We start from the raw sequence: 20855 nt of genomic DNA, 5'->3' as shown, positions 1-20855 counted from the left end.
TCCCTTGGCCTACAGACCAGTTTCCTTTGGAAACAATATGACCCCAATCACGTCATAACTTTAAGAAGGGTCAAATATAGGTTGTCCGGTTATGACCACGTAAGGTTGCCTCACATAGAAAAATATGCAAATCAAATAAAGTGGAGGAGAGGAACCTTAGAGGAGGCTGCCACACAAGAAGAATTAAATCAAAGAGCAGTAAAAAACCTCCAAAAGTTGGCTGACTTGGAGCTTTGTTCACAGGTATTTGCTCTCCCAGGCACTCAAGTAGGAGCAGCTGCCTCATCTTCTACAGCACATCAGCAAGCAGCCAAAGCTACTGAACAAATTTCAAGCAAAGGAAAAGAGAAAGAGATGGAGCCAGAGCAGCCACCTCATCAAGAGGTGCAGCATGAAGAGGTGCAGCATGAAGAGGTACAGCAGCAGGAAATGCAGCAACAGCAACAGGTACAGTAGCAACAAGAGGGACAACAAGAAAAAGAGAAATCAGGGCAGCAAGAACATACAGTAGAGGCCCCAATATCCATAGGGCAGCAGCCACAAGAAATTGTGCCTCCTAGGTAGGAGAAAACAGTGGAGGCCTCAGTCCTCCAAACCCCACAGAAAGAAGACATAAGTAGAAAGAGGGACAGAGAGACTCCCCTCACAACATCAACAACTCAAGGGGAGAAAAGACACAGGATGAATCCCCTCTCTGAGGAGGAAATGCCTATAGGGAAATCTTTGGGCATGGGCCCACAAAGTATGGAAGCCTCCGCAAGTTCCTTCCAGCGGGAACAAGAGAGGATGATCGGAGGAGAAGTCAGCTCCTCCAGCCAGCAAAGGGAAGCTGAAGCAGGCATCAAACAACAATTCATTGATATCAAAAGGAGAAATGAGCCACTCAAGATACAGCTCTACAATCACTTGTTGAAGATGGCCCCTACAAACCAACAAAGGCTAATGTCTGCATACGATGTACATGAGGGCAAAATGATCATGAGCCACTTCATGCCAACCGCGTTGTAGCCACAGTCACCTGCTGACTACTTAAGGACTAATCTTGAGGTCCTTGCCAAGGACATCCACCCAATGGATCAAATTGAACTACATAAGCAAACGGGTGAGATGGTGTATGCCTCCTTGGCAGATAAGACTTTGGTGAACTACAGGCTGGAAAATAGCCTAAACAACACCACTGCCCAACTTGAGTTGGAGAGAGCATCCTCCCAAGCAAAGGACAACCGAATCAGAGCGTTGGAGGACATCATAATCGAGCTTGGGCATGATCCCAAGGACATCAAGGCTGTACAAGCACTGCTAAAATTAAGGGATGCAGATATGGCAGCATTGAGGAAAATGATCAAAATCCCAGCAACTCTTCATCCTCAAACTGAAGAAGTTTCCCAGCTGAGACATGACCAAGATGCAGCATCTATGCTGGTCTCATTATAAAAACAGCTGATCCTAACACAGGAGAAATTGGGAGAATCAGAGGCTGCACTGCAGGCAGCATTGCAACAAAAGGAAGGAGGTCAAACATCTCAGCCTCCTCCAGAGATAATTAACCTGGAGGAACCTCCTCAGACTACTGCTCCTCCTACTGAGCAGACAACACCATCTACATCAGCACCAGCACCAATAACAAAGCAGGCTCCAAGCCTGGATATGCAGAAGCTAAGGAGTGAAATCCAAGCCCTGGAAGCCCAAATGTCAGAACTTAATGAGGCCAGGGAGAATTTAGTCAAGTTCAAAAATATGATAAATCAAAACAAAATGTAGCTGAGAAAGGAAGAGAGATAAAGGCTCTCAAAGAGAGGATAAAGGAGCTAGAGAAGGAGCTCACCCTTGACAAAGTGACAGCTGAGCTCAAAACAGTTTTGTGGGCCAACATTGGCCAATCCATCACTGATCAATGGCAATACATTGAGACCATTCATGAGCAAATAGAGCTCATAGGGAAAGCACATAGAGAAATCCAGAGAGCAAGGACAGCTCTAGGCAATATGCCTGAGGTTGCAAATAGAATGATTAATGTGCTCAATAACAGAACAAGTGCTCAGCTGGCGACAATGGGAATTACAAGCAGAACTGAGACCATCCAGCTGATAAAGAGGGTCCTTACACTGAGAAGCCTGGTACAAATGCTGGAAAGAAGAAGCCAGGACATGCAGACAGAGGTAAATAAGTTCATGGACAAGTTCACAGCACTACAGGGCAAAGGTCTTCCTAGCTTACTGAACAGCGCAGGGAGACTACTTTCACATGAGCACTATGCCAAGAGGGTCAATAAATTTGCTACTAATCAGATCACTGAAAGGCCCAGTACCTCAGAAGAAACAGGACCAGCAACAGGACAAAGTCTCTACAACAGGGTAGAGAACTTATTCTTTATAATGAATGAGATCAAACATTTGTTTGAAGTGCCTCCAAATTTCTACAAATACACAGAGGCAAATGAGACCTTAGAGGCAATTCTGAGACATCAATTGCCCACACAGGAATTTTGGACTAAAATGATACAGTTAATACTGTAAAAAAGAGCCTGTAATCAAGTTTTTTCATTAAAATACATAAGTCATCATACACAGGAAAAAGTTGATGAATTCATGCATGTATGGAGAAGAATGGGCTGAGCCAACTCAGCAAAACTATTCGGCCACCAAAGCAGCACTGACAGTCACAGTTGACAGGGCCGAGAAAGCTACAGCACGACAGCCATAAAGACACATCATCCAGCATTAAAAACAGAACGTTCAAACCGACTCAGTGGCCTCCAAAGGTCAAAAAGTCTTCTGACAGAATTAAAGAGCATTTATTTTGTATTCAAAGCTGTAATAACTTTCTTATCTGCTGTTCTGTAATAGTTGGTGAACATATTTATTTCTCAGATGACTCAATGCTTCAGATATTTTGTATCACCGTTTTTATATATTCCCCCCTCGCATAAGCTTGCATAGGGTTGTTGATTTCTCTTCCAGAGTTCTTGTGCTGTAAATTTTTAGAGAATTAATACAAAGCTGATGGAATTTCCAAAACTCTGCGTTATCTGAGGCATTGTGGTGTTTTGCTGAATGTTACAGGATTCCTGCGTACTTCATGGTTCAATAAGTTTTCTTAAAAAACTCTTCGTTATGTGTTTTGTTATCTTTTCATATCTCATTCATGTTCTGTGTTTCACAGTTAATGGCAAGGAAAAAGAATAGTTCTAGGATTTAATCACAGATTACCCTGAACTCAATCTAAGCTATTATAAATGTTTTTCTTCAGTTATAGTAATAAAGGTGTAATTCTTAATTGCTGCACCTCCACACTATATCTTTCACAGTGATTATTGTTTCAGGAATTCAAGTTTGCTCCTGTGCAGTATATCTCTTTCTCACACTCCCAGCTTAGTGGAAAATTCTTAATTGCTTTTCACTGGTTAAACACACTTCACCATTACAATTTCAAGTTTGTTTCATGAAGTATTTAAATGGCCCTGTAGTTTCAGCAACTCAACTCAATATTTTCAAACAACCTGTAGCCACAGACTCCATAGCCCAATGGATTAGAACTATCTGAAGACTTTCACCTTAGGTACAGAAAGATATCCCTCAACCAAAACATAAACCAAACCCTGAACTCATAACTAGCCTAAAATATTCACAAAACAGAGAGAAACCTTAAAGAGAGAGCTCTCTCTGATTACAGTTTGGCTAGAAGCTGTAATCCAAAGATTGGTTAGTGGTTACCCCGGCCGTATTCCCTTGGGAGTCAAAGGGAACAACCCGGGTGTTAACACACAGCATTATAATATAGTGGAATATCTGACCCAATCGCCATCCGCTATGTCGACACTTGAAGTACTGCAAAATTTCCCATCCCAAAAGCAGGTTTTCTTATCAGCTATTGGTGGGATAGACCCAAAGGATTCTAATCTTGTTTCCTATAATCATAAAGGATACGATCCTCAGTTACCAGCTCAACTAGCTTTCCTCATTCAAGTGAAAGCCCTCAACAAAACTATTCATCGAACAATTATTGATGAGGGGGCATCTACATGTATAACGTCGATGAGTTGCTGGAAAACTTTAGGATCTCCAACCTTGTCGCGATCTTCGACGACATTAAAAGCATTCGACAGATGAACATATACCCCTTATGGTATTCTAAGTAACTTGCAAGTTGAACTAGGAGGGAAAGCAATAGAAATAGATGTCGAAGTAATCAACGGAAACCTCGATTACAACATCCTACTGGGAAGACCATGGATATATGCTATGGCTACTGTTGTGTCGACCTATTTTGATTGCATTTCCCTTTCAAGGGGGGATTACAATCGTCGATCAACAAACCTTCCTCCCTAACGGTTCTCAAGTTACGAGAAGCATTTCAATGATCCATGGAAGCCCCCATTCGCTTCAAAATATAGGAGTAGGCCTACTAAAAGACCCTATATTAATGGGAACTTTTTCCCTTCCGCCTCCAATAAATCTGGCGGAAGTAGCATCGGTAGGAACCTGCAATATGATATCTTGGATTGAAAAGATCTCAGAAAATGATATAAACATGGATCATATGCAGGTATTGCCTCCAAGCCCAATGGAAATATTGTAGAAATCAATGTTCCTAGCATGGGAGGCAAACCCAAATCAACGCTCATCAAGCATTTGGATAGATAGGTCTAAGGAATATGGCACCCCTTCAGATCCTTGGTCAAGAGTGCATTGCACCAACGAAGGAATTGTTCAATCAATGGTAATTGAAGGGGCACCATGGGAAGATTACCACCATCGTTCCCTTCTTTCGGATTTTGAAGAAGATACTCCTGATGACCTTCATCATCCTTCAGTCTTTGATTTCCTATCAAATACTATAAACATGGTAGATTCCGAGCGAAACTTGTCCAACATTGAAGAGACTATCGCCATAAATATCTCGACCAAAACAGATGTTATAGAGAATATTTATGTTGGCAAATGTTGTTCTCCTTCAGAACTAGAAATATATAATGCTCTTTTTCACGAATTCAGAGATGTCTTTGCTTGGTCATATAATGAAATTCCAGGCATTGACTCGAGTATCGTTGAACACAAAATTAATATGTATCCAGATGTCAAACCAGTATGACAACGGCTACGACAGGTGCACCCCAAGAAAGCCGCTGCCATCAAGGCAGAAGTTGAAAAACTTCTCCATGCTGGTTTCATTTACCCGATTCCTCTAACCGATTGGGTATCAAACATTGTTCTTGTTATGAAAAAACAAGGAACGATTAGAGTGTGCGTCGATTATAGGGATGTAAATCGAGCTTGTCCAAAAGAAAACTACCCTACACCCTTCATTGACCAGATAATTGATGAGTGCACCGGATGCGAAATCTTTTCATTTGTGGATGGATTCTCTGGGTATAATCAAATAAATATCCTCCCACAAGACCAGTCAAAGACTGCATTCATTTGTCCGTGGGGCACATTCGCATACCAAAAATTACCCCTTGGTCTAAAGAACGCAGGGGCAACATTTCAGAGGGCAATGAATTATGCCTTCCATGACATCAAAAACATCATTCAACCGTATCTCGATGACCTTCCGGCTCATTCACGAAAGCGGTCTGATCATCCGCAGCATTTAAGAGCGATATTTCTATGTTGCTGACACTACAAGATACGACTCAATCCACACAAATGTGTGTTCTGTGTCAGTTATGGTCGTTTACTTGGCTTTGTAGTCTCAAAGGACGGGATTCGTCTCGACCCATGTAAGGTTCAGGCAATCATAAATTTGTCTCCACCTTCAAATTTGCTTCAGATTCAGAAACTCCAAGGGAAAGCAAACTTTCTGAGGAGGTTCATTCCAAATTACGCCAAACTTACTAAAGGTTATACACGTCTATTGAAAAAGGAAGTGCCCTTCATCTAGGATCAAGTTGCGCAAGCTTCCTTTGATGCTTTAAAAGAAACCCTAATGAAAGCATCATTAATGTACACTCCCGATTATCAAAAAGACTTTAACCTGTATCTGGCTGTAGCGGATAGAACCATCGCAGTCGTTTTAGTTCAAGAAGACAACGGAATTGAACATCCTATATATTATTTGAGTAATAACTTAAATGATACAGAAAGAAAATATTTTTATGTTGAAAAGCTAGCTCTTGCAGCTGCTCAAGCGATACAGAGATTCGACACTATGTCCTCTTTCGAAAAACTAACATTCTGTCAGATTGCAACCCCATGACTTATATATTGTTGCGACAGTTTTTGGGGGGAAAATATTCAAAATGGATAGCAATTCTACAAGAGTTTGATTTGGAATTTGTAAAATCTAAGTCAAAGAAACCCTGGTTTTCGCAGAATTATTATGCGATCTCCCATCGCCATCCAACGATGAAACATCCGAAGAAATAATCGTGGATGAATCCTTGTTTCTGATATCTTCAAGCAATCCATGGTATGGAGATATAATCATTTATCTCCAAACCCAAAATTATAGGCCTAATTCCTCTCACTCCGAACAAAAACGTATTCGCTACCAATCAAAAGACTACATGATCGTCGGTGATACACTTTACTGTCATGGTGTCGATACAGTTCTAAGGAGGTGTCTCACCCATGAGGAGGCCGAAAAAGCCCTGAATGATTGCCATTTAGGCGCGTGTGGGGGGCATCAATCCGGTTACGCTACGGCGTAAAAAATTTTACGAGCAAGATACTTCTGGCCGACAATGTTCAAAGATTGCATAACCGCAGTCAGAAGTTGCCATGCATGTCAAATTTTTGATAGCAAAACCAAAAGACCACCCGAACCTCTGCAACAAATAGTTGCTGTTGGGCCATTCGCCAAATGGGGCATTGATTTCATGACATGTAACCCCACCTCGACCGGGGGGCATGGGTATATCATAGTCACAGTTGACTAATTTTCCAAATGGGCCGAGGCGATGCCTACATTAGATAACACTGGTGAAAAAGCTGCCCTTTTCTTTTTCAATCATGTAGTGACCAAATTCAGCGTTCCACAGGCTATAGTCACAGATCATGGATCGCATTTTCACAATCACATGATGGCCGAATTAGCTGCCAAATTAGGGTTGTCTCACGACAGCTCTACTCCATATTACCCGCAGGCCAACGGACAAGTTGAAGCAATCAACAAGGTCCTGAAGCACATGATGCAAAGGATGATTGGAGTCCAGAAAAGGAGTTGGCACCTGATCGTGTACTCAGCCTTATGGGCATACCGAACATTGATAAGGAATGCAACAGGGTTTACACCTTTCCAACTGGTGTATGGCCTAGAAGCAATCTTACAAGTTCAATGTGAAATCTCGTCCCTCAAACTCGCAATCGACCTTCTCCCTGGAACTTCAGAAGAGGAAGCTCATTTCTTGGAACTAATCCAATTGGATGAAACCCGTCGTGATGCTGCTCTGGCTAACAAAGCCCATAAGAACCGAGTTAAGGCGCAGTTCAACAAGAATGTCAAACCCCGTGTCTTCTCAGAAGGTGACTTGGTCTTGCTTTATGACCAGGAATCCGATAAATTGGGAGCAGGTAAATTCAAGTCTTTATGGATGGGCCCCTATATTGTTAAGCAAGTGTTAGCAAAAGGAGCCTACGAGTTAATGGATTATGATGGGATTCCACTGGCACAACCTCGTAACGGGTTGTACCTTAAGCGTTACTACGCATGATTCAGTGTGGTAACCAATATGCTTTTGTTACATTTTTGTTTTCGCTAAAGTATTTGTTTTGGTCAAGTAAATCCACTTTTTACATTTGTCGCAGATGTCAAACCTGTTGGAATCATTTGTTGGATATGCTGACGGAGCAAGTCGTAGTTCGCAGAACCTATCTTCTGCAGCATGGGCCATTTTTTATCTAAGTGGCGAGTTAGTAAGTTTCAGATGGGTATGTATTGGTCGATCAATAAATAACATCGCTGAATATAACACGTTGATAGAACTTCTCTTTGATGCCATCACACATGGCATATGCCGACTGGTCGTCAGGCTAGACTCACAGCTCGTCATACTACAGCTCACTGGTATCTACTCTGTCCGAAATCCAGCTATATATCACATGTTCCTAAGAGTCAAGATTTTGGAAAGGCAATTTGATTTTATTCAATATCAGCATATTTCCAGAAGCTTAAACACATTAACTGACTCATTGGCAAATTATGTGTTAGATAGACATTTGCAACATTTATAAAAAGAAGCATTTCATCAATATTTGCATGTGGATCATATAACTTAACCAAAATAAAACTCCGAAAATCAAAAATATATATATATCGTTGTTTATGGTTTACATATAATGTTCTGTAACCAAGACAAAATTGGTCAAATGACCCAAAACTCAAAACGCTAGGGGGCACCCTAGTCTAATGATGCTGGTGATAACAAGTCACCGCCTGTACAATCATGCGTAAAAGCCTAGTCCAACGACTTGGCACGCCAGTGGTATGTCACTGTAACCTCAGGGGCAGCTCATCAGTCCTCACATCTGGAATACCGAGAGTGAGACCCTTGACCTGGTCCTGTAATGTTGAAAGAGTCTCGGCCACATCAAGGTCGCGAAGGATAGCCCTTCCCATAACCTCTCCTGCTAGAGCGGTGGCTGGCCCTCTTAAGCGTACTACTAGCCGAACGGGACCAACATGTGCATGAGCACATGAGTTCTGATTAATATTGACAGAATAAAGCACAAGGACAGTATAAAATAAAAATCATAAATAGAAATATGGTCAAGAATTTACCAATGGCACCCCACTGCTCACCAGCCAGTAGTACCAAATCCGGGTCACCCCGGAAGTCCATACCAGCATATGGGTACTCGGAATAGCATGTCTGGACATGTGGTCGACCCATCTCTGCATCCGTGGTTCGGTTGGTGGAGGTAAACCAAGTGCAATATACTACGGCTGCATCAGTGGTTTCCTTTCCAAGGCGAAGGCGATCAAAATAGAACCATACCCAAAGTTCTTCAATATCCCGTTTTTCACCTTGGTCAACTATTCTTTCATCACAAGGAGTACTGCATCACACCAGTTGAACACCTTCGGCTCAAGACATTCCAAGGCGTACTGCATATAAGACCGGTTGGCCACATGGAGATCCGCACCACCAGCCATCCTACCAAAGGTGAACAGAATGGTCCTCAAAGACCTGTCAGTGACATCTCGGATGATGGTATTGCCGTCTTTACTCGGCTGATATCCCTCTCTGCAATACCTGCGAACATAATCTCTCACAGATTCACCTCCACCGGCCAAACCTGTTAAAGAGATAGGGGCACCCTGCCTCGATAAGCCAGTCAAAAAATAGATGTCCACTACAGTTAAGGGGATGGATTTGCCCCTAATCTGGAACACCTGGTTGGTAGGATCCCAAGCATCGAGCAAATACTGCAGCAAGTTGATTTGTTGTCTCATGCTAGAGATGCGGAAAAACTTCAACAGGCCACAATTCCGCAGTGCGTTTACTGTAACCGGATCATGTAAAGCAAGCATGTACTCTTCCTCATGCTCATGTTCTCAGCATGTAATAGTCATATTACTGCAATAAATCTCTGAAAGCAAACAAGAGAAGAGTTAGATCCTGATTTGGTGAGAAACAGGCAAAAATTTCCATTAAAAACTATGCAGAAATTTCCCTCCTTGCGCCCATCGCACCTCCAACTTAGTCCTAGGTGCGTTGCATGTCAACTGCCCAGTGAGTAGGCCAACATGCAACGCACTTTTCGATGCAGAAAGGGTGCGATGGGGCCAGAGCGAGTTTTTCAAACCTCAGAGGCTCAGAAAAACCAGAAATCAAGCTTAGAATGCAAAATGGAAAAGATGAAATGAAAGAGCTCAAGTTTAGCTCCTACCTGGTCTAGACGACATCAAAAATCGTCCACAGAATCTCTCGAAATTAGCTGGTGAAAATCAAGGGGGAAAAGCACCTCCAAAGCTTCAACAAGTCAAAGTTCAAATGAAATGGTAAAATGAGAAGTAAAAGCACTTTTAAATTACTTTTTTCGTAATTCAAGTAAAATATTAGTGTCTTAACTCATTTTTCAAACATATATTGTTCATTTCTAACTAGTTTGATGAAGCAATTGAGCATGCAGTACAATCTTTGAAGGAACAAAGCTATTAATGGTAAAGTCAAGAAATGACCGTTATATCGAGCATTTTTAACACGGACTTCATGCTCGTTAAAAAATAAACATAAGCAATGAGCAAATGTTTCCCCCGGCATTTAAGCTCATTAAAAAATGAACCAATTTCTGGTAAAACCATCGTGAATGTAGTACTTTAGCCTTTGATGCCTTGGTCATGTTCTCATCATCACCTCCACTTTGTATTGGCCGATCATTCACCTCCACTTGATTGTTTACCCCTTTTGAGGAACAGCTACGAAGAGTGATTCTATTAGCCATCCTTGTAACACCGCCGTGATTGGGAAATTCCAAACCTTACCTGGAATCAGCTGCTACCCGAATTTATTACTCGTTCCCCAAAAAACGAGTCTCCTTTAAGCTATTTTCATATGACTTGTAAAATATGAAAAGATTGCCGAGCCATTGGCCTCTCCAACTCGTTAAAGTGATCGGAAGTGCTATCCCTCCTTTAGATTTTAATCTTTTTGGACCTAAGGGATTATTACACAGAAAGATCGAGCGCTTGTTTTGTTCGGCTCGTTAAAGATACCGAAAATTCATCCCTTCTGTATTGTTTTATACTTTTTCGGACCTAAGGGATTAGATGACAAAAAAGGATTTTTGGAGTTTCCTTTACGTCCCTTTTTAGACTCTCTAAAATTGAAAAGGGTCGAGTTATCTTTGTTGTTAAACTTGTTAAAACCTAATAGCGACAAACTTGTCCATAACAGACAAGAACAAGTTTCACTATCGCTAGGCTCGTTAAAACATAGCAATGGGTTTGCCCGAAGGGAAAATTATAGAACAAGCATATGTTATCCTCCTCAAGCTTGACAAAAATAAAGTGGTACTGGTCAGCAATGACTGGGGAAAAATTGGGAAGAAAACTTGAAGAAACTTTGTTGGTAGCAAGTTGCTCTTGAACATGACACTTTCACTCCGCATCCAAGTCGGGTTGGGTTGTTTCATTCACCGGTCACATCACCATGGTCACATCACACCATCCACATTTGGGGTTAAAGCTACCAATCCATCATGTCAGTGTCGCTGATATGTTCAAGAGAAGTCACTCAGAGAATTCACCTGTGTCTCACCCGCTGCAATACATTTACGCTCCATTCTTTCATGACCGCCACCCTGAACCTTATATCACCAGATCGTTTTCACCTCAATTAAAATAATTTGCTTCGTTCCATGTCATTGATGTGGGATTCATTAAGGCCCTCCTATGACAGATCGCTTCTTGTCGACATCAGCTCATTATCCAAGAAGTTGATCTAGGAACACCCATTTCAGTACTTTGAAGCTTGCATGCCTCAATGGCAAGTTTCTCACTTCCGACGACAGGTTTACATCAATGGCCTTCAACTGAAAGATTTTGCGTGGTGTTCGACGCCAAATCCCTTATTCACACCACGTGAATTGTACTGCAATACCTTGAGGATCATTATCATTATCAGTGATTCCTCTCGCACCTCTTAACAGCTTACATCATTGGCTGGTAATCAGGCGATGTCTTTCCATGTTCGACTCCAGAACATCTCTCACATGGATCGACTTGTACTTTGAGTGAAGATCGAATGAGATTGAAGACCCCGGATCTAGTTTCATCCATCCGGGCTACGATATATATTCAGGAAAAATAAAGACAAAAAATGTACATCATTGATGCATAGATAATCATCCAATCTAAGGGATGATGGCTCTACCAGAATCATCAGTCTAAACTCAGACGATTGTCTGTCCTATGTACATGAAAATGAATTTGTAAAGCTGAGCATGGGAATGCCCACCTTAGCTAGACCTTGAAAATATTATGAAGATAATGTATTGTATTGTATCTTATTATAGGTCTCCTTCCAGCTTGAAAGAACTTCGGATCCTCATGATAAATCATTTCACCCGACATCAAAAAAGATTAACGACCTCATGCTTTGGGGGGCAACTGTTATAGAAATTTTTGGGCACTGCAACCCCAAGCATAAACGTCCATAAACTAAGGGCTCCTAAGTCCCTAAAGGTGTTGTTCCAACCCCTAAAATAACAAGGTCAACTGATTACAGCTCCTCCCAGAAGTTCTCCATGAAAAAACACTCAGAACTGGTCAAAACTAGACCATTTCACCTGCTCCATAGGCAAAGTGCGTTGCATCCAACCTAAATACACACAGTAGGTGCGTTGCATTTCAAAAAGCTTTTCTATGGGGTGCGAAGGGCGAGAAGGGACAAATGGCAGTGTCAATCCGCGAGGTGGAGAAGCATGGAATCTTCCAGAAACTTCTCCTGTGACACTTGCCTCTCTGAATTCGACCAGGGATGAGTAAAAGATCATCAATCTCCAAATGGAATCAAGAACTATCAGAGGGAAGACACTAATCAAATCACAAGCTCACTCATCTCCCTTGCAGACATCTATATATGGATCCCTCATTCCAGAGATCCAGAGGCTGGAATTTTGCATCTTGTAAGGAAATGTTATTGGTTTCTTGAGGCAACATCATAGTGTTGGGTGATCTAAGATTTTCATGAGGTGAAGAAGGGCTCACTTTCTGAGAGGATGATGCTGGGTCAGAACAATTGGTTGTAACTCTCTTGGCTCTTTCTTGATTATCAATAAAGCTATTCAAGTTTTCCTCCATACTCTTGTGTGATTTATGTTTTATGCATTTGTATGGTCAATTTACATCTGATCTTAGATTGTTTATGATAATAGATCCATGTTCTTGTATAGTGTTATGCTGCTTTGATTCTAGAGCTACTCTGTGAAGCTGGGTATATAAGAAAGCAAGTAGAAAAGGACTATGAGAGGAGAGAGGAATCAAGCAAGGAACCAAGCACAAGATAGAGGTTGGTCTCCTTAATTCTTCTCTCATCTATCTTTCATAAAGGAAAACGAAATTAGTTTTACTTTGTTTGTTTCTAAGGTAGGTACCACCCTTAGTGGGATTAGCAGTTCTGCATAGACACTTTTCCCTATAACAATAGCAGAAAGGCCTCTGCTGCAATTTATGATGAAACGGCAAGCAATGTCGTCAATGTTGACAACTCACTTGGCAAACTTGAACACAAAGTAAGAATCCATGAGACAAACCAAAAGAAAACAAGCAATGAGCTATTGGAAGACTTGGCAATGAATTTCCAGTGTGATGGGTCTCCTCTCTGCATGCTAGGAAGTAGAGCTAAGACGCGGCAAGCAAACACAGCGGAAAATCAAGACGCCGCTTTGAAACCAGATCAAGCGCATATTCAATCCATTATCTACATATATAGTGTAATCCCATCAGCTTACCTATCAAAAGCTAAATGTACTCTCCTCACCTCCTATCAGAACGAAAGCAAAATCTGTAACAAGGAAACATAATGTATCCTTGTTAAAGCCCTTGGCAGCTGTTCTTCCAAATCTTAAATAAAATCAAACCATTATTGTCAAAAAAAAAAAAAGAGGTGAGGACTTCCATACACATTTATTTAGGGTCATGTTCCCACACAACCTCACAACAAAGATAGGGCAACTTTCTCTAATATTTATATTATAAGAAGTGAGGACTTCTATACACCATTATTTAGGAGCATCTTCCCGCACAACCTCACATCAGAGATACGACATTTTTCTCTAATATTTATATCATGTAAACTTATCCATGCAAACTTCAATAAGCTTTCTTTAAATAATTGTTGAGTATCAACCAACACTCTTATACACTTTTTATCAGCCTAGATCCACCTTAACTCTGAATCTATCAAACGCCCATAGATCCCTCTCAGAGCTTGATATATCTAGAGTTAATATGGTTCTAGGTTGGTTTAATAACTAATAAGTATAATTATTATTTTATTTTTTTCATTTTGTCATTTTTTATGTATCAAAAAGTTATAGTTAATAATTATAATGTGTAGATAACATAAAATAGCATAGCATAACAAGACATTACAACATCTCTTCCATACTAGGATGGAGAGTGTCTATTGGCTCAAAAACATTATGGTATTATAACAAAGCTTACTTACAAGTCAATAATATCCATGGTAAAGTGGGGGTGAATATTCATCACAGTGCATTATATTGGAGATCATTTTTTGGGATTCAAGTTAAGTAAGTCATTCATCTATGACCATTTCCATGAGAGGACTTCCCTGGACTTCCCTAGAGGTCACCCATCCCAGATCACATTTGGCTCAAGCGCACTTAAGTGCAGAGTTTTCCCCACAATCAAGCCCACTTAGCTTGCTACCCCATTTGCTTTTAGGTTTAATTAAAAAATGTTATAAAATTAAATTCAAATAAAATATTCATAAATCATTTTGATTGTGAAATGAAAGATGACTTTTTGGCATGTGTTATTGATGAGCCATGGTATTAGTCCATGCTATTGTAACAAAATCTATTAAGTCAATAATATCTATGGTAAAGTGGGCATGAACATCTATGGTTAAAAATATTGTTATATTGTAAGTTTATTGTAAGTATTAAAGTTCTTATCTACTTATTAATTAAAATTAAATATGGTTACAAAATCATTATTTTAATTTATAAATTTAAATATTGTTACGAAATCATTATTTTAATTTATAAAGTAAAATGGATCTTAACTTATAGCTTGTTAGATAACTCTCTAACTTGAATTTTATTATTTTTATTACTTTTAACCTTTTATGGACACTGCAAGGGACTCTATATTACTTTTAACCTTTTATTAGTATTTAATTGATCTAATATTTATTTTTTTATAGATCCTTACCACTCGTAAATTGTGCACACATTAACTACTCTGAGAGTCATTGTACAACCAATATATGTCAGATGTGTAGATGTAATGTAAGTATGTAAACAGTTTTAAATCTCGACCCAATGAAAAAATAAAAATAAATAAAAGTGATATAGGGGAGGAGTGTAAACATTTAAATGTTGGCTCAAATAATAATAAAAATTAAAAATAATAAACAAAAATTTAAAAGTAATATATACCTAGTATATAAGATGAATGTAAACATTTAATTGCTTTCTCAATTAATAATAAAAAGTTAAAGTAATAAAAATAATTATCATAACATTTTTTGGTAAGAAATCACATAAGATTCTAGTATACGCGTTTCGAACCAGCCAATGTGGTTCATCTTCAAGGCAAGATGAGAAATCTGATCTAGGCATTTAGATAAATAGGCTTAGAAAGCTACTAACTAGCGCGTTGGGGATAACAGCTAGTTTGACTGAGGGTAGGAAATAGAAAAGGTTAATGACCAGAAAAGAAGGGAAAGAAATAAAACGGTTATTATTATTATTTTTTGGATAAATTAATGAAGTAAAAAGTTAAAATTTTGAAAAATAATAACTCTTTATAACTAAATTAATCAATATATATTAAAATAATTTTAAGAGTCATAAATTGGGTACTATCAATAATTTTAAGAGTCATAATTTTAAAAGAATTAATCAACAAGGAAGGTTGGAGCGGCATTGGACCATTCAAAACCCAATTATCTCGGATCTCCAAGCCCTTCAACAACTCATTACCGCATAATAAAATTCAATTTTTTTATATTTTGATTTTTTTTATTAAATTTTGAACAGATTTTGTTACAATAAAATGGCCTATCAATACCACATGCCCAAAAACCATAACCTATTTCACAACCAAAATATCTGATAGCAATACCATATTCCTAACCATGGATATTCATCCCCACTTTACAATACCATGGGTCACTACCATGGTTTATCAATACCGCATGCCCAAAAACCATAACCTATTTCACAACCAAAATATTTTATAACAATACCATATTCTTAACCGTGGATATTCATCCCCACTTTACGATACCATGGTTTATCAATACCACATGCCCAAAAAGCATAATCTATTTCACAACCAAAATATTTTATAACAATACCATATTCTTTACTATGGACTAAAAAAATTACACTAAAAAACATTCCATCCATTAATTAAACTAAATTTCTTTTTTACCCTTTTACTTATTAAAAAATAAATTTAAAATCTTTTAACCCAATTTAACATTCATAACCATCATTTATTAAAGAAATATGCCACTTATTCCTAACAATAAACACCCCAATGCAAAGTATATTAAATACTCCATATATTGAAATGTGGACTCTCGAATCTAAAATAGCAACATTTTTCCCCGTATATCATGGTCGGCATCTATTTATAATAATGACCCCTTTGTAAATACTCATCTTATATATCTATAAATATATCGTTCTGGACGAAAACCTCCCCCCCCAGAGTCGGCAAAGTAAGTTTTCCCGCTCAGCAATATAATTAGATCGTTATTTTAGTTCACAGGTAAGCCGCATCGTGAGCAGCCAAATACCATGGGTGGCGTTTGGAAGGAACGTCTGATTGACAAGCTTGAGAAATTGGAGAGCACAAGAGAGAGTGTGGAAGGTAATTGTTTTTCTGAGATTTACTCTGCTTATTTTTGGAAAATTAAAATTTATCGTAAAATTTCAGTAATTTCAGTAATAGCATCCCACTGGTTAATTTATCCTTAGTCCTCGGCCTAAAACCGATATATAAAACTAGATTATATATGAATAATTTTATTTAAGTTTTTGAAAGACCTGCTAGAATCTATGGCATTAGGGAAGGAATTAAAGAAATTTACTTTAACGTTATTATGGAATGGAACATTGATATAATAAGTTGGCCTTTATCAGTGACTTCCCAATGGTGCATCTTCTACCGGAATGAGGCACAGGCGATAGTGGAGACATGGTGTAGAGATTTTGAGAAAGCAAGCGAAGACAAGAAAATGTCATTGCTTTATCTTGCGAATGGCATCTTACTGAATAGCGTGGAGAGGAATGGCTGTGAGTTATTTGTGAATGAATTTTGGCGGGCTCTACCAATATATCTTGTAGATATATATCAAAACGGAGGACAAGTTATAATCGAAGTTGTCTCGAGGCTGGTATATGCTGTATTCTCTGATGAATAAATGATATTTGAATGTTTGTATTTTATGTATTCTGATCATTTTTTAGTTTTTAAATTAGGTCATCACAATCTGAGAACACATTTTCTTGGAGAAAAAACCCCATCAAGTTCGGACGAAGGATTTGACCCAGTGCGCCCCAGAAAAAGAGTGAGACAATTTACCATACATTTGTTCATTACTTTCAATAATATTGTACTAGGGTTTCCCTTTTGATGCTTTCGGTTAATTGGTATCATTTTAGAAACTGGAAGTTAGATTCGAAGGTGGAGGTACTGCGGAGAGAATATTAACAGCATACCAGGCAGCCGGAGAGGAGCATATAGAGGAAGATATGATATTGAAAACATGCGAGTCTTCGATGAAACGGTTGAAAGAGATAGAGAACGATGTACACAACACCTGCCAAACTGGTATGTAGACAAACAACAAAAGTAGTTAATAAATTGTTGTGTTTCTTTATTGCTGAAGCGAAGTAAGTTTGCTGGAGAGACGAACATTTTGCGAATTCTATATCAAATAAATAATAACTCTGATTCCGTAGTGTATCAACACATTCTGACAGATTTTACTAATGTCCCTTCACGCTCAGTCTTCTCACAGATTTCTGATTTCGTCGCTTCTCTGATGTCAAAACTCATCCATTTTAGCACTTTCCAGTTGGTTTTTCGTTTTGTGGAAAAAGTTGGTTTTTGGTTCTCTCATTTCCACAGGTAGAATTCCTGATTCGATACATTTCTTTATATGTTGGCTTTAGAGTCCACTAGAGCAAGATCTGGAGCATGAACTTAAGAGTTATTGTTATTTTTTTACATAATAAGATTTTTTTTCAAAATTCAGTTATTTTTTTTCAAAGTTCAGTTTGCTCAAACCAGTAGAAGAACAGCTGTAATGGTTTGTTATTTGAGAATGTAGGTTTACTCATCACTTCAGTTTGCTCAAACCAGTAGAAGAACAGCTGTAATTATTTGTTATTTCAGAATGTAGGTTTATTCATCGGCTGGTTGATTTATTATTAATAATTAATGAAAATTAAGTCATCTGAAAATTATTTTTTTGATAGTCTGTAAAGAGCATGCTTTCACTCATACCAGATACTTCTGCTTACTTCCATACTTAAAGTGTTCACCTATTTTACTATTTCTTATTCAAAAGAAAAACAGTTTTAGAATTAAAAGAAAACATGCTTTTGCTTGAGGTTAACCTGACAAACAAATTTGGGGGACTAATGAAAGTCATTCAATATGATACTAATAGAAAGGTGTTATCCGTGTTATCCATTCCCTGTGGTTTTTTAAAAATTTGATACTAATAAAAACGTATTATCCATTCGCTATGTTTTTAAAGAAAAGCTCATGATTTGGTTTGGGGGTTAGAAGGAAACTGGGAATTCTTCGGAAGTAGCTAGGTGTAGCATATGCTTTTAAGTGGGTGCTATTTTGTTTTTTAAGCCATAGTTATTTTTTTTATTAAAGAATAGAAAATAAAAAAATTTCAACTTGTGTACGATTATAGGATTTCACCATGTAATTTTTTATTCATATTTATTTTACATTATATTCATGTTTAATTTAAACACAGATTTAAATATAATCACCAAAACAAAATAATATCTGAAAAAAATAATCATGCAAACATGAAAAAACAGTCATCAGAGAAGTCTGTCTAGCAGAGCCAATTTATTTCTTTTAATCTCTAACTTGTTTTAAAACCCACACTGGTAAATAAGGTGACAGCACAATCTAAACATGAATGCTCTTTTTTCACAATTTAAAAAGAGAAACACTCTCCCTTTGCCTACCTGTCTGTGAAGTACCTGGCTTTCCTGTGGGTTTTAGCACCTTCCAGTTGGTCTTCTCTCATTTCCACACGCCAAATTCCTGACTTACACATTTCTCAATCCGTTAGCTTTTCGGTTCATGAGAGCCAGAATAACACTCTTCCTTTACCTACCGGTCTGTGAAGTACCTGGCTTTCTCGGTTGTGGCTTTCCGGCGGGTTTTAGCACCTTCCTGTTGGTCTTCTCTCATTTCCACAGGCCAAATTCCTGACTTACACATTTCCCAATCCGTTAGTTTTTGAGTTTATGACAGCTATGAAGTAGAGAAAGATCTGAACCATGAAATAAAAGCATAGTTTTGATTTTTTTTACATGGTAAGAAAATTTAATAGAACTTGGTTGGTAAATTAGCAATGGGATAGTTAAGGTTAGCTGCTATTTTAGAATGGAGGTTGAGGCATGATAGTATTCAAAGAAAACCACTTCATCTAGGTTGAGGCATGATAGTATTTAAAGAAAACCACTTCATCTAGAATTATCTTGTTGTTGCTTTCACTCAGGCTAGATACCTATGTGTCTCAAGTAGCATGAGCCCTATGGTATGTTTAAGTTTCAAGTTTCTCCTATTGATAAAGGCTAATACATCTCGCACTTCTTTGTATGCCTGCGACATCATGTTTGTATTGATATATTATTTATTCAGAGGCTTTTAAACGGGAAAGGGCTTTTTTTACTATAAATTTTAATATCTATGTTTATATGTTATCAGCATTTTGCCAACTGTTTCACAGTTTTGTAACCCAAAAAAATATTTTTAATTAAATTGAATGTAAGAGGAGTAATTTGATCTGATTAGTAAACATATTACATAAGTGCAAATATTGCACTTTATGCAATATATTTGCTTTGATTTTTAACCTATTTTAAAACTCTGTTATAAGATACTGGTAAATAAAGTAACCACATAATCTAAATATAAATATAGTTTTTTCACATTTTAAAAAGAAAAACACTCTGCATCTACCTCACAGTCTGTGGAGTACCTGGCTTTACCTTCTTGTGACCTCTGTTGCAATTTGTTGTAAAGTTAGCATTTTATTTATTGATCTATTATCTTATTTCATATCATATCAGCAGGGTGCCTGGACATTACGCGGTCGATTCACTTATCTGATGAACTCATTCAAGAAGAGACAGTTCTGTGGGAATGCACCAAGCAGCTGAGATCTAATGAATCGACAACTGCTGCTGTTATTTCTAAGCTGAGAGAGGCGATCCAACAAGAGGTAATAATTACAGCCCACAGTGATCGTAATGCTCTGGTACTACTTGTCCATTTCAGTTGTCTAACTATTATCAAGCTGAAAAGTAAGTATTTTACAGGAATATAAGCTGGAGACTCTTCAGGATCAACTCAAGGTGAGGTTGCCCAGCTATTCAGTTCACATAAATTCTCATGGTGTTTTCTTGCTATAAAATGGTAGATTTCATATTTGAAATTCATCGTATTTCATATAATCAGGAAGCCACGGATTCGGCTGAGAGTGCACGGAGGATTCGGATGAGACTAAAAAACATAAGTGATGGCTCGCATGGAACTTACACTCAAACACAGATAGAACCCAGATACCAGCCAAAGGCAGCTTCGAACACAGTAGCGAACACAGAGAGAAACCAGATACCAGCCAAAGGCAGCTTCAACCACGTCTACGGGCCACAAAATTGGGGCAGGGGAGGTTAATATTGGAGCAGAGTAGTTTAATATTGAAAGTGACAACTCAGCTTCATAAACTAAATTCATGTTCATGGTTGGCAAAAGGTTTGAAGATTGTGGTGGTTGTTTTTTATAAAATAAATAGTATTGGAGTGGTGTCGACAAATTTCATAGCGAGCGTTCGCAGTGAAAAATTTATTCCATTGTTTTATTTGATATTATTATGTTTTACAACATTGTGAATATGAGAATTGCGAAAAGCGGTTTCCGATTTGAGTGTGCTATTATTGACA

General features: G+C 38.4%; 1 protein-coding gene across 1 annotated transcript; it reads left to right on the top strand.

Annotated features, from left to right (window-relative positions):
• The first annotated feature begins 354 nt into the window (after positions 1–354).
• On the top strand, positions 355–20589 carry LOC149163956 (uncharacterized). Its single transcript, XM_089429319.1, has 8 exons — positions 355–447; positions 16410–16518; positions 16791–16943; positions 17118–17218; positions 17313–17481; positions 19986–20134; positions 20232–20267; positions 20371–20589. The coding sequence occupies exons 1-8, from the start codon at positions 355–357 to the stop codon at positions 20587–20589; spliced, it is 1029 nt and encodes a 342-aa protein (XP_089285445.1).
• The last annotated feature ends 266 nt before the right edge of the window (positions 20590–20855 follow it).

This window comes from Pinus tabuliformis, chromosome 5_1 (genome assembly GCF_031772625.1).
Source record: "Pinus tabuliformis cultivar Carrire ecotype Pingquan chromosome 5_1, CPIR1, whole genome shotgun sequence".
NCBI classification, from domain to species: Eukaryota; Viridiplantae; Streptophyta; class Pinopsida; order Pinales; family Pinaceae; genus Pinus; species Pinus tabuliformis.
This window is presented reverse-complemented; position numbering and strand designations above follow the sequence as displayed.